Below are 18296 nucleotides of genomic sequence, written 5' to 3'. Positions count from 1 at the left end.
TCTTTCGTTTGCCATGGTCGTCATCAAAAGGGGGGTCTCTCATCCGAGGCTGCTGTTGGTTTTTCATTGGGGTGAGCTTTTTACGTGACGGGTCCCAAACCCAGCGCACAACTCTATGCAGGGGTGTTTCGCCTTCTTACTTCAGCTCACCTTCGAACGGATGTTCTTAGGCTACCCAGAGGATACTTGGTCAAAAACCGGAAGTCGTGAGCTGCTTGAGTCATATATAATTTTCCAGTAAATCTTCCTCGAATTTGGGAGATTTCAGAGAAATTTAGGAAATCACAGAGTTGATTTCTGCATGTATTTCCTAAATGCAAACAAAAATTTCTTTTAGTTGCATTTAGGTATAGAATTTTGTATGGCTAATGCCCGGTTTCACAGTCCATACTTAAGTTGTGCCTAAATAAAATCCTAGCTAAGTATTGTTGCAAACTGAGTAGTCGTTTGCGTTTCACAGTCAATGATTAATTTTTATAAAATTTTATTATGATATATGTCAACGTTATGGGCAACATATGTTTTACAAATGTCATTCATAAAAATATGTTTGAAATATTTAAATTATAACTGCGAGGAAAATTATATCAAAAATTGATGAAAACAACAAAAGAACCCCAAATTTCATCATTCCCATTTTCAGTGCCTAAGCATAACCTAAGTATGAACTGTAAAACACTATTTTCCTGTTTTATTATATATTAAATAAAAGAAAGTTGTGTTAGTTACACCATTTATAACTCAAGAACAGCTGAACCGATTTGGTTGAAAATTGGTGGAGAGGTAGTCTAGAACCGGCGTAAGGACATAGGATACCTTTTACCTCTTTATACCAAAATTTAATAAAACTCATAAATACAAAATTTATATTTCAAATCATAAGCATTTGTTGAAAATTCATGTTTGTAGAAATCATTTGAATATATGCGTACAATTTTAAACAGATTCTTCGTCAAAAATAATACAATTGCTAAGTATTTGGAATAGTAGAAAAAAACTGCAACCAAATACGCAGTGAAATAGATTATAACTGGCTCAGTAAAACTGATGTTATAACCTTTCCAGCGACTTTTTCGTCTTTCCACGCCTAAGAACCGGTTCATCATGTGCAGTCCACTAGAATAACTGTCGATTAGACTTCAGTGGGAAATGATGGAGCTATGTTTCTATTGTCAAACACCGACGCAAAAATGCGGTTTTATTACGATTAAAGAGCACTCAAACTTCTCAGAATCAGTTATTCGTTGTGTTTGTTGGATTATGAACTTGCGAGGCACACACTTTGCCCAGAGCTTTCGCCTCTTTAAGTTTGGCAAATATCTTTTCATCGGTGGATTTCCATGAGCCAAAATACAACAGTATTTTCACAAAAAAGGCAATGCTTCATTGACACACGAAATGTTTTATGATCCATTTTTTTGTAAACTAACACAAGCTGCTTCACAAAAATTCAAAATCTCCTTAACTAATAGTTATAATCCAACTAATAGAAATCATATACATAGATGGTAGTTGTAGTATTTTCAGCCACAGTGAAGCGTGGACGGGTCCTCTAGTTTATTATAATCTATTATCTCCACGAGCATGCCTTTGCCAACAAGTCTTTTCGCGACGATGGCAAAAGCTAAAAATCATAAATTGCACAACTTTCTGGTGCTTCTCGCAAAAATCTGCGTCGATATGTATTCACGATCATACGTATACATACAAACATATTTACACATGTTTGTAGGCGAAGCTGCTACAGCGGCAAGGGGTGACAATCGGCGGCCATTACTTTACTTATGCCATAGAAATTCCATTGCTACGAATATGGAAATGACAACGAAATAATGCAAATATGCATATTTCTAAAGGTCATTAATTTCTTGAAAGGAATGAACGATCCTGAGAAGTATAGTCTTAACTTTTCAACGGCCAACGCAGAGCATTTCAACCAAAAGGAATTTATTCATTAAAATCACCACTCAGAAGTCGTTTTATCCGTTGTAAGCGAACGATTTTCGAAGAAACATCATTTCTAATATGCCACAAGACACAATTAGAAATGAACTTCTTAAACCTCACGCTGTCAGATAAAACGATATACCTCGTCATCGCGGGTCGATTTCCAAAAAATGTAAATGAAGACTAACTACAGAAATAATCCTGTAAAGTATAGCCTTAATTTTTCAACGGCCAACGCAGGGTATTTCAACAAAAGGTCACATAAAATAGTTGAGAATTCGCAGAAATGAAAGACAAAGGAAAGAAAAAGCAGTATAACTTCAATAATGAACAAGCACACAAACATACATATGCGCAGCAGCAGCAAGAAAAGAGGTAACAATCGGCGATCCATTGTATATTTCTTTCATGCATAACCAAACCATAATTAGGACAATGCAATTCAAGTGTCAATGGTGGTGTTGGTGGTAAGCGCTTGAAAAGTTACGACGAGCACGTAGGTACGTAGGTTCGAATCCCAACAGAATTTATATTTAATTGAATATGTCACCAACCAAAAATTGAAACATTGTTCTACAAAAACAACAACAGCATAAGCATGGCAACATTGTGTTGTTGGTAGAAAAGAAGAGCTGTGCCGAAAGAAACGAACAAACGATCGTCGATTGTCACCGCTTCGCTTGCTGCTCGAACATCTTCGGAAACAAGCTTGCGTAGATTCATATTGAGCCAGGTTGCGCAACCTGAATCTATCGCAACCTTTTCCGAACTCGTATAAGAAGTATAACTTCAAAAAAAATAAACAAAGTGTATCAAAACAAAGCCTTATTAATTACGGAAAAGTAAAATTTATGTCATTATTTAGGCACTCAAACTTCTTGAATGCCACCTTGTATTGCAGCCCATCATAATTTAACTGCACCATGACGCTATCGCTGAGAATTTTTTTCATTCCGTTTGTAACTCCAATTGATCCAATAATGTTTTTTATAATATACACCTGATACACCGATTTAGTTGCTGATAATGAATTTATATACATTGAAATTTTATGATAATTTTCACTTGTACGTAATGAAAAACCTTCGTCAGTGCGTGGCAATGCCTTTGATGTGCTGTAAATTGTTCTGTTGTTTATGCGTTCTCCTTGCTGGCAACATCTAGTACAACCTTCTAATGCATTATGTCCCATAGTCTGACATAAAAATGCCTTTGCGGGTGAATCACATATGAACGCTCTGATTTTGATTTCAAATACCTTTCCAATTATGTTTATACCATTTTTAAGTAAATTGGATATTTCAGACGCAAATTCCTGTAAATAACTATTCACGCTGGATGGTTTTTTTGTGCCTAAATAAACGCCAAATAACAATACATCAGTATTTAATTGTGGAAAAAGCTTTCCCATAATAGGCCATAACGTTTGCTGTGAGCTCTTATATAGTGGAAGACTGTCAATACCGATATCTAACACTACAATTTCCATTTGTTTTATAATGTCACTTATTCTACGCAGCTTATTTTCGACTCCTAAATGCAAATATGTTCCAGGCGAAACACTACTTATAATTGAATCCTGCCTAATAATCAGAGACTCTGCGCAAGTTGGGACATTTAAATGCCATTTATTTAAAAGTTTCAATAAACCATCAAAAGCCACACGAGTTACGTTATTTTTCACTGCCCATTGTTTCAAGTCAACTACCAAACTACTTTCATTCACATTTTCAGTTCTAGAATTTTCATTGTTAATTTCAAGCACATTTTCATTATCATTGTCACATTCACTAAGATTATAATTATTGGCATTTGAATTATTTATATTTACAATTTCATTTATTTCGGCATTCATTAATCTTCTTTGATGACGTTTGCTGTACATATGTACTTAAATAACTTTTAATACTTCACACGCGACCGCTTTCAACCGATACTTAAAATTTACTAAAAACGACAATCATTAAAATTGAAAGACAACTATTGTCGGCGTCGTGGCAGGACTAACGGTTACCAATTATTTTCAGAAAAGAACAACAACAAAAAAGCATCGGTTTTGTCACACAACCTATTTCCTATGACACTGAAGCGCTCACATACCAGGAATAATGGGATGCCCAACTCTCCTGTCACTGGAAATGTGAGAGCCGCTCACCTACCGAACTTTGACAGTTGACTGGATTGGGTAGGTTTAGACGTTTCGCAATTGGAATGACTGGAACGGCCAGATTGAAATTATACGAAAAATATATGTGAACGGAGAAATTTGTTGCCGCCGTTCAAGATCGTTAATAAAAATTTAAAACAATGAAAATCAAAGAAAATGCGAAATTTAAACATATTTCATGAAACGTTTTGTAATTTGATGCATAATAGAAATCATTTTCTATTACAAATGATTAAAAACATTCATTAATTGAGAACTAACAGGCTTAATTCACCTTATTAAGTATTGAAAGATCGAAAGTCAGTTGTTTTAATATATCATAAAATCATAAAAAAGGATTTAAGTGGTTTCGAAATATATTAAAAGTCCAATATATAATAATTTGCAATCGTAATAAACGTTGGGCGTTTTAATTTAAATGCCCAAAAATTCTTATTTTGTTCGATGTGGCCACAATGGAAAATGTTATAAAAAACGCTTATTTTGAGGCGCTCTCACACTGGAATAAGTTGGGCATCCCATTATCCCTGTCACATACCCAGAGGGCTGGGTCGATCAGTTGTGCGGATGACCAACTCATATGAATAAAATTCGCACATTTCTTGAAGATAACAACAACGATTTTAAAGCGAAATTTTTTTCGTTTCTTGCCCCGCAACCCATTACCAACTCGCTTACTTTTTTCAGTAGTGAATTATTTTGCTACTGGGAGTGGTCGGCATGAGAGGATCTGTCACTGTGTTGGTGAGCACGAAAAAAAAAAGTAGCCCAGTGAGAAATTGGAATTAAAATTAAGCAAATTTTATTATTAATTAAGAGTATAATGAAAATTAACAAAATGTCTTTTAAGGATATATTCCCTATTATCTTTAAAAGACTTGGAACATAAAAGGCTTTGCATGGCACCAAAGCCATTTAGAATCATAAAATATTTCTCGCAGGGCATATTTGGTTTTGCGCTATAGTCTTGCGTGATGTTAATTCGTTGCTGGCTCGAAAACGACTGAACGATAGAGCGTAAGCGTACGTGTGAAGTTAGTTTGCAAAATTTTGCTATGAAATGCCTACCACTGATTCAGATGCATCGCCGAGCTCGTGTTTGGTTGGTTTTGGTGATTTGGAATTGCGAGTTGCAGAGTGCTATAATTTCAGTTTAGCTTTCATTTTGATTGAAATACCTCTGGGAAAAATTTTAATTTTTGTTTCGGTTATACGCTGTGGGTGGGTGGCTGTGTAGTGGGTTTAGGCAAAGGCTTCGATGTTGAAGGAGTGACGTCGTCGTCTGAAGGTAAGCTTTCATAACTTATTAGTTCTCTTCGTTGTCGTTGCTGATTTATTGGTTTGGTGACGGTGCTACTTTGAGCGGGCGATTCTTGTGTTATGATTGCTTGAATCTCTTTCTCACGTACGAATATAGGGCATTTTTTGCCGTATGAGTTGTGGTTGTAGGTTTGGATGTCGTTTTCTTTGCAGTTGACGCAGCTCTTTATGTTCACACATTCTTCGTTGTCTTCGCTGTTATGAAATTCGTTAGCACAGTTAGGGCATATTTTGGCATTTTTGCATATTTTTTCTATGTCACCATTTTTTACACCTTAGTGGAAGTGGAATGTAAGGTCGGATTTTGATTTTTTCGTACCCTATTGACATTTCAGTTGGCAGCAATATTGAAGAGAAAGTGAGTATCCATATAATTAGACCAGTCTCCTTCAGTGAGTCGTTGTTTTCCTTTTTAAGTATTTTCTTCACTTCTGTTACGCTTTGGTTTCTCAATTCATCGAGGATTTCTTCTTCTTTTATACCGCGCAAATCGTTGGAGTAGATGACACCTTTAGTTGAGTTAAGTGAAGTGTGCTCGGAGATTTCAATGTGTATGGAATTAATATGTTACCATTTTTTGTGAGTTTTTTGCAAGTTTCCACCTCACTACCGGCGGTATAATCGATTACCTTTCTAATTAAGAAAGGCGACACATTTGCGAGTGTATCGTTACTTAATTTTCTGCACATAACCAAATACTTAGGGCCACATGTTTTTTGTTGAATTGTTTTTGTCTGGTCAAAAGTAATTAATGGTTGGGCATTATTTTTCCCGGCCGGCGGTAAAATTGGTTTGTCGAGCATTGTTGTTGTTGGGGGGTGAACCCCGTCTAAATATCTGGAGGCACTCGGAGGCTTGTCTTTTTTATGACACGGACTGTATATGTGGCACTATAAGTTTATTGTCTGAGAAAATAGTATTTTATTGTGTGCACAGTGCACAGTAGTAATTAAGACACTTCGGTTTTGCAAAACAAAAACAAAAGACGAACGCTTGTAAGCGAAAACGATATCTGTCCAGTGCGAGAGATGGTCAGAGACTGAGTGTTTAAAGTTTATTAGCTCGCAATATTTTATCAATTGTTCATGCTATCATTTGTCCTAACTACAGTTAACAAAATGTCCAAAATTTCAAAGATACGTAAAAGGCTAGCCATTTCCAAATAAAATTGATAATCTTAGACTGTCTGGCAAGAAGTGAAGGTTCAACATCTGTGGGCAAGCATATTGGCTTAAACGAAGCTATGCACTATCAGGACCATTAAGAAAAATGAGAATGAAATACGGAAATCTGTCATCAGTTCATCAAAGCATAGTTTCAAAACATCGCCATATATTAGAGATGAAGTGTTAGTAAAAATGGAAAAATGTGTAGTGTTTTGGATTGAGGATTTATTGCAAAGGAGAATGCCTGGATTAACAGATTTCTTTTGGTTTTTGCTTGCTCTACCAATTTTTCACCTGTAGGAATTATGTATTTTAAGTTTTAATGCTCATATCCGTATAATATGTATGCATATCTGAAATTTAATAGTTTTCAAAATTTTTTAAACTTTTTTTCTATGTAAATATAGTTCTTTATTTCATCTTACTCGGTTTTCATATGACATGGAACGTATCCCCCATTTTACTATAGGAAATGCCGTCGTTTTTTACACGGTTGGGTGTACATACAAGTGTGTGATATTTTGTATGTAAGTCTACAGAATACTCGCAATCAGCACATAGAAACATAAGCCATTCAACAACAAAAATTAGTAATATACCCGTTGGTGTTTATAGTTTCTATTAGAATGAGAAATATGAAATTATGACTTTTATATATTATACAAAAACTAAATTGTTTCAAGTTTATTTGCAGCAAAAAAAAAATAAAACTTGTTAAGAAATTTTGTCAAAATGCCTCCCAAAGATTCTGGCATTCAAGGCAAAACTTGCCAATATGCATGGGACGGCCCGGACAGAGTTATAATAATTTCATTCGTCTAACGGTTGTTTGTAATACCTAAACTAATCGAGATAGATATAGAGTTATGTAAGTGACTAAGATGATGAGACTAGTTGAAATCCGGCTGATTGTCTGTACGTCCGTCCGTTCGTTTGTGCAAGCTGTAACTTGAGTAAACCATCTATAAATCCTTCCGTCTGTAACTTGAATAAAAAATAAGATATGCTGATGAAACTTCGCTTCTTAAGCAATAAGAGTGTTGTAGAAGGGCGTTATCGGATAAGTGCCAGTAGCACAAAATGCTTCTGTTTATAGTAGGAAGAAGCATCGTAAGCCGGACGGTGGAACTTTAATCCTCTAAGCATAACCTACTGCCAAATCATACCTCTTCTACGGAAGGATCGGATTAAGCATTACTTCATTGGAGAGATAAAGATTTTAAGTCTCACAAATCGTACAGACTGACTGGCGCCTAACATAGGGTCTTAATTTTGTCATAATTAGAGCTGACGCTTCGCTGACAGCTTTCCATTTACCAGAGAATTGACATATGAGTGCTGTTAAATTTTCTACCGTAAAACTATCGCAAAGTGAAGTTTTTAACTTTCTCCTTTGAAAAAGTACGTGCTCAGAGTCTTCTATACACTCTGTACACGTCGGACAGTACGGACTAAGGTCGTGATGGAATCGGAACAGATAGTTTCTAAATCCACTCAGTATTCTCCCCATGTTGGCTATCTATCCACAAATGGATGCCCGTCATTAGTTTGCGGGTCCACCGTCCATTGGTAGAGGTTTTTCAGCCTTTTTTTAAGCCTAACAATAAGTTATAAAATCGTAAATCTATTTAAAGACTAGACAGGCTCAAGCAAGTGATTGAGTTGTTTTGGTGATACGTTGCTCTTTAATACGCAGGCATGTCTCTTCTTTTAAACCGTGTTTGATCTCAGGAATGCACCAAAGCATTAGCCAAAGGGTTTGGGTGATCTCGGAGTTTAGATATATTTTTAATTCTGCTATATTCTACTTCTTTCTTTACCATAGTGTTTAATTTGCTGCCCAAAATTGCAGACAGAAGTATTAACCACTTTAACAATTATTTAATAAAAATGCACACTGGTTAAAATGGAATGTTGGTAGGGAATGTAAGCACGGATGCGTATAACGATGTATAACGTATGAATATGACATCCCGTTGTCCATCCTTTTTGTTGAGTGGGTTGGTGTACAGGTGTGGTGAGTTGAGTTGGTGTTGTGTTATCGTGTCATCGGCTGTGGTGTATTAAGCTGTCTTGGTAGGGTGCGTCAGTTTTTTCCAGGAAGAGTGGGGAAGACTTAACTCATTTAAACACATAGGAATACCAAGGTTTTTATGGATATTTTCGTTAGGCATGTACCACGGTGAACACGTAATTGTTATAAGCGTTTTCAATTGGAACCTTTGTATTATATCAATATTAGTTGCTCGGGCCGTACCCCACAGTTGAATGCCATACATCCAAATCGGCTTTATGACTGCATTATATAAAAGCACTTTATTGTCTAAGCTAAGTTTAGAGTTTTTATTTAAAAGCCAATTTAAATTTGCAGCTCTAATCTTCATACATACATGTTATTTTACTAGAGAGGTGTTTTCTTCACGTAAGCCCTCTATCCAAGTGAATACCAGGATATGTTACTTCGTTCACTTGGGGGTACTAAAATATTGTTTATTTTTACTGCCAAACACATTTTTGATTTAAGCGGAAATGTGACATCCTTACACTTCTGTTCATTCACATTTATACGCTAGCCATTCTTCGACAGAACTTAATTGCTCCGCTAATATTCTTGATGTCAGGATGTGGCAGTGGTTACGGCTCACTAGAGCTGTGTCATCCACAAAAGTTGAAGTTAATACATTGTTAGCAGTTGGAAGATCTGCTGTATATATGATGTATAAAGTTGGGCCCAAAACGCTGCCCTATGGTACACCAACCCTTATCTGTCTTTCATTCGATATTAAATCTCCTACTTTCATCATAAATTGTCCATTATTTAAATAAGACTCCATTGTTTTATACAATTCTAAAGGTAAAATTTTTTTAATCTTATATAAAAGGCCTTCGTGCCACACTTTTTCAAAGGCCTGAGCTACATCTAGAAATGTTGCTGAAAAGTACTCGCTATGCTCAAATGATTTCCTTGTTTCGTCAGTAATTCTATTTACTTGCTCTATTGTGCCATGTTTCGCACGAAATCCGGATTGATGCATTGGTATTATATTATTTTCGTGGAGGAAAGGAGACATCTTTGATAGTAATACTTTTTCAAATATTTTATAAAGACAGGGTAGAAGACTGATTGGTCTGTATGAAAACGGCTGTGTTAAGTCTTTCCCAGGTTTATCTATCAAGATAATCTGCGACTTTTTCCATGAAACTGGATAGTATCCGAAGCTAAGAATTGCATTGAAGAGCAAAGAGAGCACCTCTATAGCAATAATTGGTAACTCAATTGGCATTTTTGGGGAAATATTATCATGTCCCGGCTACTTTTCTGGATTAAATTCTTTGTGTGATTCGAATAATGTCAGAAGGTGAAGTCTTAAAAGACTCGAGCGACTCTTTAGTTGTGTTGGGTAAGATTGACAGCTTAAATTTGTTCTTTGCCAAATTGGGTTGAAATACCTTTTGTAGGTGATTTGCAAAACAATTTGCCATTTCCTCATCTCTTCGAGACCAATTTCCACCCAAGTCTCGTATAGGCATGTTGGAGTCAGTTGGTGGCTTCATGGACTTTTGGGCTTTCCAACGGGAGTTTTGCTTATGATATAGCCCTGACAGACGAGCAAAATTAATACCCCTTAAGCAACGCAAATGCGCATTGCAATTTTATGATGACAGACGGCAGACTTGTGCATTTCGACAGCTGATTTGTTTATTTATTAAAAAAAAAGGTAAAATAAAAATGAATAAGATAAATTATTAATAAAAATCATTGTCTAAATGACTCTCGGCCTACCCTATCATGAAACACAGCCACACCAAATTTCACCACTCACCTTCCACATCACTACACATCACACCAATACACTCAAGCATTACACCACACTTCCAACTAGAGCACAACAGTTTACGCAAAAAAAGGGACGGACAACTCCAGCCGGACACACTTCGCTTTTTGCTCCCGTACGAGTCGCTTTTGCGCATACGCTTTTCGCAGCATCGCTTTGCTTTTTTTCTCTTCCTCCCACGTACATCAACGTCCGCTGATTCCGCCGCCGAGTGAGATATCCGAGCAATTTATAACGTTTAAAAAAATATATATATATATATACATTCTGGAATAAAATAAATACATTTACGAAATTTACAATTTCAAAAAAAAACCTGTGCTGTGCGTTATTTGTTACAACAAAAAACTAACAAGTGAGTTTCGGAAATAAAGGTGAGTTCGCTACTTAAAGAAACATGGTCCTTCGAGCCTACAGAAAGGCACCTTATAAAAGAAAACATAAATGCGAACATATGATTTATAAATTGAAACACACATACATATATACATGCAAACCAACTTTTCTTAGCTTGGTAATTAACTAGCATATACTTACCGAAATTTATTAGAGGCAAATATAGGAACATACATACGAGTATATACATACCGTCACACATGTGTGTTGAGTGCAGAAGTTAAATACCTGCAAATATCGTTTCTCTTCTTCCAATTTAACTAACTTTCCTGCGTCTATAATAGTACCGCGATTACAACAATAAATTGTATTTCAATAAATTGCATGCCTACATGGTATATACCACATATACATAGGGACAATCAAATTACGGGAAAGTAATACAATTTTGAAAAAAAAAAAAAAAAAAAATAATAAACGGAGTGTTACAAGATTGATAACACGAATTAACAACAGAACGAAAAAAAATTTTATTACAATAAATACATAAAATACCATATATATGTACATATATGCACATACATAAATATTCATATACTCAAAGTCCAAATTGGCATCAGGTTCAAGCAATACCTCTTGTATTTGCACAACAAAAACAAGCAGGTTTGCTTCATATTAAAATAATTTAAGCATACTTATATGCATACGAAGCACATATCATGCACATATACATACATACTTATATACAAAAGGTATTGACCCTTTCCGGCACACAAGTACGAGGGCATACCAATAAATCCGAAAAAAAAAAATATATACTCGCAGTACATTAAAAAAAAAAAAAGAAAATAATAAATAATAATAATATTATAATATATTATTATAATTATTGTTATTATAATTATTATTATTATAATTATTATTGTTATAATTATTATTACAATAATAATAAACACAAACGCCATCAAAAGTAGATACAACGGCGAGTAATATAAGCTATAAACGTGGAAAGAAAATATACACAAATATTTTACAAATTTACATTTTCTAAATGAATATAGATTCAAAAGAATCTAAAACATCTCAATTCCTAAAAATTCCAAAAATGATTTCTGACGATAAGAGTCCATGTACACCTGCAGAAGCTACACGCTCTAAGCAAGGTGCTACAAAACAAAAGAGAGGGAAAGACATATCATACTCCAAATTCATTTCAGAGAGTGACTGTCTAGTAAAATACTGCACTCGGTTTGCCTCTTCGCCGATTCAAGACAATTCTGAATCGGCGCTAGAAATAAAAAGCCAAACGCTTGAAAATTTTTGGATACGTCTCCAAGCTGCATATGACACAATTGTAGATACTGACGAGTCAGATCTACCAGAAAACTTTAAATCTTCTGCTTACGCCAAATTTGAAAACTGCTTAGACCAGTATGAAGACACGAAAATTATGATCACAGATCAACTAAAACTTATAAAGTCAATTGCACCTACTCCCCACAGTAGAGTAGAGTTACCACAAGTGCAAGCCCAAGAGGCAACAGGCATTCATCTCAAAGTGCCAGCATGTGATACGGAAATATTTCATGGAGGTTATGAACAATGGCCGTCCTTCCGGGACATGTTTACAGCCGTGTACATAAACCATCCAAAATTATCACAAGCGCAAAAAATGTATCATCTCCGATACAAAAAAAAGGTCAAGCAGGCGTAATAGTAAAACAGTTCGCATTAAGTGATGACAATTTCAATTTGGCTTGGGAAGCTCTGAAAGCCAGATATGAAAACAAAAGAATATTGGTCGACAAGCAAGTAACCATACTCATGAACTTGCCGAAAATTCAAAAAGAAACAAGTGAAGAATTCATAAAATTAGAATCCACTGTTTCAAATTGTTTGTCGGTTCTAACGACACAAAATGTTCCCACAGACAGTTGGGACCCTATTCTGGTAAACATATGCACCGCAGCATTACCAGAAAAATCATTACTTCTATGGGAGCAATCGCTCTCATCAAGAAGAGACTGCCCAACGTGGCAGCAAATGAAAGATTTCTTAACTGCCCAATATGAAATAGCAGAAAGGGTAGATAAAAAAACAGTCAGAACTAAAAACGTTCAACCCGACCTAAACAGAAGCTTCAATAGACCCGAAGTCAATAACAATAACAATTTAAATAGAAGCTTTTTCAAAGCTCAATCGTTCACATCTGAACAGAACAAAAATACATCATGCGAACTATGTACAGGAGGGCATAAACTCAAAACTTGCGAGAAGTTTAAAAAATTAAATATAAACGATAGGAACAACTTTGTCAGGTCAAAAAGACTCTGCACAAACTGCTTGTCCCACTCACACAATCTTAATACTTGCGAAAGCAAATTTAATTGCGTATATTGCCACAAAAGGCATCATTCCATGTTACATCTCAATAACTTTCCCAACACATCTCAAAGTAGCGCTTTTTCAAAAAAAGCCACGGGTTTAGTTGCAACAGCAACTCCCGAAACAGAAACTCAACAAAATTGCCAAGAGACACCATGCTGCTCAAAGGCACTAAAAACTCAAACGCTACACAGCGATAATCATAGTAGAGTACTACTACCCACAGCAGTTGTCTCCATCGAACATCGAGGAGAACTGTTCAAACTAAGAGCCTTAATAGACCAAAGGTCCCAACGATCCTTTATAGCGTCTAAGGCCCAAAATAAATTAAAATTGCCAACAAAACATGCCAACTATGAAATTACGGGAATGGGCGGAAGAGTAGTACAAAACTCTAACAAAATATGCCCCATTACCCTAATTTCCCCCCAAGCGGATAAGCGCATTCAAGCAAATGCTATTGTCTTACCGCAACTAACAAACATGCTTCCAAGCTATCAAATAAGTAGCAAGCATTGGGATAAGATTTCACATCTGACTCTAGCAGATCCCAACTGCAACACCCCCGCTCAAATAGACCTTCTATTAGGTAGCGATCTTATATCGCAAATAATACAAGAAGGTGTTGAAAAAATTTCGAAAACACTACTGGCGCAAAATACCATTTTCGGATGAGTCCTAAGTGGACTAGTTGCGGAACCAGTCACAGCAATGACAACTCAAGTTGAGGAAATCTCAAACGAGTACCTCAATTCACAATTGAGGAAATTTTGGGAGTTAGAGGAACTCCCCCCCATTTCAATTACAACACCAGAAGATCAGTATTGTGAAGACTTTTACAAAGCCACAACTACTCGATCAGATAATGGTCGGTATGTCGTACGACTACCACTAAAACAACAATTTCCAGATACACTCGCCTTAGGTCACTCTCCCACCTCTGCAATACAGCAGTTTTTAAGCATGGAAAAAAACCTACTTAGAAAAGGTGAGCTCAGATTATGATGGGATCTTAGAAGAATACCTCCATTTAGACCACATGGAGGAAGTAAGTCCATGTGAAAAAATCATAGGAGGCAAATATTACTCTTTCTACTTGCCACATCATGCAGTAGTAAAGCCTGACAAAAAAACAACAAAAGTCAGAGTTGTCTTCAATGCCTCCAGAACCACTAGCTCGGGGAATTCCCTAAATGACATTCTATTTACGGGACCCACACTCCAACCAGATGCTCCTCATATTGAACTGGCGTATATACAAATACGTATTCAATGGGGATGTCGAAAAAATGTATCGACAAATAATTGTTCATAAAGATGATCAAGATTTTCAACGGATTATTTTCCGAAAATCTGCAAATAGTCCACTACGCGACTTTAAATTAAAAACAGTAACTTTTGGCGTAAACTGTGCCCCATACTTAGCCATTCGAACACTACATGAATTGGCTGAAAACACCAAGTCAGAGTTTCCTCTGGCGACCCAGGTGTTAAAAACACAAACGTATGTAGACGATATTCTGTCTGGAAGTCACAGTCTTCCACAAGCATACGAATCATTATCACAAGTAATCCAAGCCCTCAAATCCGCAGGGTTTCCATTAAAAAAGATTACGGCAAATCACCCAACTATATTAAAAAATATACCAAAAGAAAATTTGTTGGACACTAATTTCCTTATTTTCGAAAAGGAAAGTACAACAAAAACACTGGGCATCCAATGGAATGCGATATCGGACCAGTTTTCATACACAACTGAGTCCATATCCGCATTATCCGCCATTACAAAACGCCAAATTCTCTCCTCTGTGGCAAAACTTTTCGACCCCGCAGGATGGCTTTCGCCAATTATGATACAAGCGAAAATCCTGATTCAAGAATTATGGCTAGACGGAACTGACTGGGACGAACAAGTGAAACCTCTTCGCTTAGAAAGATGGTCCCAGTTTGCTAATAACCTAAAAGACATTTCGCTGATACATATTCCACGGTGGGTAAACTATTCCCCCGAATACAAGGTGGAACTACACGGCTTCTGCGACGCCTCTGAAAAGGCATATTGTGCCACTATATATGTGCGCACCCAAAGCGATATTGCAACTACAAGCCACCTACTAGTGGCAAAGGCAAAAGTTGCGCCTCTAAAAACCATAAGTCTACCACGACTTGAACTCTGTGGCGCTCTGCTACTAGCAAAGCTCGTCTCCATGGTGCAGACCCACTTAAACATGGCAAAATATAAATTATACCTCTGGTCCGATTCCGAAATAGTTCTAGCCTGGTTAGAAAAACCACCACACGCGTGGAAAACATATATTTCTAACCGAACGTCTCAAATACTTGATCTAGTAGGATCAGCCACTTGGCGCCACGTAGCCAGTGCTGACAATCCTGCCGATCTTGGGACAAGAGGGTGCAAACCCCTTCATCTCGCCACCACCACCCTCTGGTGGAATGGCCCCCGATGGTTAACAGAATCTCCCGATTCTTGGCCACAATCGCCAATGCGCAACATAATTGCCCCAGAAAGTCGAAAAATCGCCACTTATCACACAACAATGGATGATGCTGACATCCTTGAACGATTTTCATCGTTCCCCCGAGCACTCAGAGTAGTCGCCTATATTTTCAAATTCGTAGAGCGACTTAAACTTAAGGTAAAGGGAGCAACTTGCCCCCAATGCGATACATTGACGCACCAAGACTTACAAAAAGCGAAGGTCGCTCTTATCGCATCAACCCAAACGCGCTACTTCAGCCGCGACCTAGGGTTACTAAGAGAATCGAAGCCAATTGACAAAAAGAGCTCACTCTTAGTACTAAACCCATTTATAGACACGAAAGGTCTGCTTCGTGCAAACGGCCGGCTTGCTAATTCCAGCCTTACGTATAACGAACGCCATCCCATAATAATACCAGAGAAATCCTCATTTGCCACATTATTCATCAATTATATCCATATACTCATGTTGCACGCCGAACATCGCCTCATGCAACATATGGTACGCCAAGAGTACTATGTTCCCCGCCTTAAGCCCCAAATCAAGAAGTGCATTTTCACGTGCAAGGTCTGCACTATGCACAAGCAGAAAATGAGAACCCAGATTATGGCAGCACTTCCACCGGAACGCTGTAACTTTGCTCTGCCTTTCACCACCACAGGTGTCGACTTTGCTGGGCCTTTTCAAATAAAGGCGTCCATGCTAAGGTCTCCCACCCTGATGAAAGGCTATGTGGCTGTCTTTGTCTGTTTTACGACAAAAGCAGTACACCTTGAGCTATGTTCCAATCTGACAAAGGAGGCTTTCCTCGCGGCATTTGCTCGCTTCGTCGGACGACGTGGCTTTCCATCCAAAATCATGAGCGATAATGGTAAAACATTTATCGGAGCTCAAAGAGCCACAGAGAAACAATTTGTGGATTTTATGAAACAAGTCTCACCTGACATTATACAAAAATATGCTCCCCAAGGCATCAATTGGCAGTTTATCCCCCCAAGCGCTCCACATTTGGGTGGTTTATGGGAATCAGCCGTAAAAAGCTTCAAATCACATTTCAAGAAGCTAGCTGGCACTTATAAATTCAATTATGAAGAATTCACGACCTTGTTAACTAGAATTGAAGCCGTTCTCAACTCACGGCCTCTCGCAGCCCTCTCGCAAGATCCATCAGACTTTACAGCCCTCACACCCAGGGCATTTTCTTAAAGGAGCGCCCATTCTGGCCACACCTGAGCCAGGCGTGGAGTCGCTTTCCTTATTAAACAGATGGGAAAGAATTAAAATTCTCCATCACGATTTCTGTCTTCGATGGAAAGAAGATTATTTAAAGGACCTCCACAGAAGGTATCGGTGGAAAACACCAGAAAACGCGCCTAAGCTTGGAGATTGTGTCTTAATTCATGACGATTGTCTCCCCCCCACTGAATGGCGGCTTGGCCGCATAGAGAAGCTTTACCACGGCTCCGACGGTCATATTCGCGTAGTTGATCTCCGTACGCAAAACGGAACACTAACTCGGCCGCTCGTTAAACTATGCTTTTTGCCCACAGCCGATAAAACCGACACGTAAACCGTAAACAATAAACGATAAATCGATATAACCCGCAAAACAAACCACAAATCGTATCTTAATGAAAACCGCAAAAGTAGTAATAGAGGGGTGGTCCACATGACTACCCACCAGTGCCACCTAACGTAGCACCACCTATCATATCCGTATACCACAAACATATAACGTAAATATCTTTGACAGATCAAATGGATGTCGATATGCCGCCAGCACCAACGCCAGCCGTTCGGTCGACCATTCACGTGCCACGAACGGGGCCTACACCAGCTCCTCGAAATCCGACGGCCACAACGCAACCAACCGTTGCCCGAAGTGCAACACGCGCAACGCCGACGCCGGTGCCAGCAGACCCACAACGCCTCCGATGCCCGCTTTGCCGCCGCCCCCACAGGTTGCCGCACTGCGGCATTTTTAAGAGGATGCTGCCTCCGCTCCGCCAGCAGATTGTCCAGGCACATGGCCACTGCCTAAATTGTCTGGCACCTACCCACTCCACATCGGAGTGTACATCCGGGTATACGTGCCAAATATGCATGCGGCCGCATCACACGCTCCTTCATCGGGACGGCAGACAATTACTTGCCCCCTCCAGTCGTGCTACGACCCGACGACCGCAGGCGAACCGTGCTGCACGATCACGAAGAGCTGAGCCACCACCAAAATCCCGAACCCGTACTCGGCGCCAACAACCCAATACCTCTACGCGGCGGCGTCAACCTAGGCCGCGGTCTCGCCAACCCACTGGGCTTAGTAACGTGGTGGCCACCTTGCAGCAATTGCAAAGGCTACTAGGCTAATAATTTGCCTAGGGGGGCCGGGATGTCTAAATGACCCTCGGCCTACCCTATCATGAAACACAGCCACACCAAATTTCACCACTCACCTTCCACATCACTACACATCACACCAATACACTCAAGCATTACACCACACTTCCAACTAGAGCACAACAGTTTACGCAAAAAAAGGGACGGACAACTCCAGCCGGACACACTTCGCTTTTTGCTCCCGTACGAGTCGCTTTTGCGCATACGCTTTTCGCAGCATCGCTTTGCTTTTTTCTCTTCC

At 38.3% G+C, this 18296-nt stretch overlaps 1 protein-coding gene and 1 pseudogene across 1 annotated transcript; one reads left to right on the top strand and one right to left on the bottom strand.

Moving 5' to 3' along the window:
• Window positions 1–1962: 1962 nt before the first annotated feature.
• On the bottom strand, window positions 1963–2165 carry LOC126765654 (small nucleolar RNA U3; annotated as a pseudogene).
• A 12185-nt stretch (window positions 2166–14350) lies between these two features.
• LOC126765207 (uncharacterized) lies at window positions 14351–16879 on the top strand. The gene has a single exon (XM_050482821.1). It carries the CDS (start codon window positions 14351–14353, stop codon window positions 16862–16864), a length of 2514 nt encoding a protein of 837 aa, XP_050338778.1. The 3' UTR covers window positions 16865–16879.
• Window positions 16880–18296: the final 1417 nt, after the last annotated feature.

The sequence above is a fragment of the Bactrocera neohumeralis genome, unplaced genomic scaffold (genome assembly GCF_024586455.1).
Source record: "Bactrocera neohumeralis isolate Rockhampton unplaced genomic scaffold, APGP_CSIRO_Bneo_wtdbg2-racon-allhic-juicebox.fasta_v2 cluster10, whole genome shotgun sequence".
Classification (NCBI taxonomy): Eukaryota; Metazoa; Arthropoda; class Insecta; order Diptera; family Tephritidae; genus Bactrocera; species Bactrocera neohumeralis.
This window is presented reverse-complemented; position numbering and strand designations above follow the sequence as displayed.

Excerpts from the sequence above, each read along its gene's own strand:
- LOC126765207 (XM_050482821.1), top strand. The coding sequence starts at position 14,351 with ATGACATTCTATTTACGGGACCCACACTCCAACCAGATGCTCCTCATA.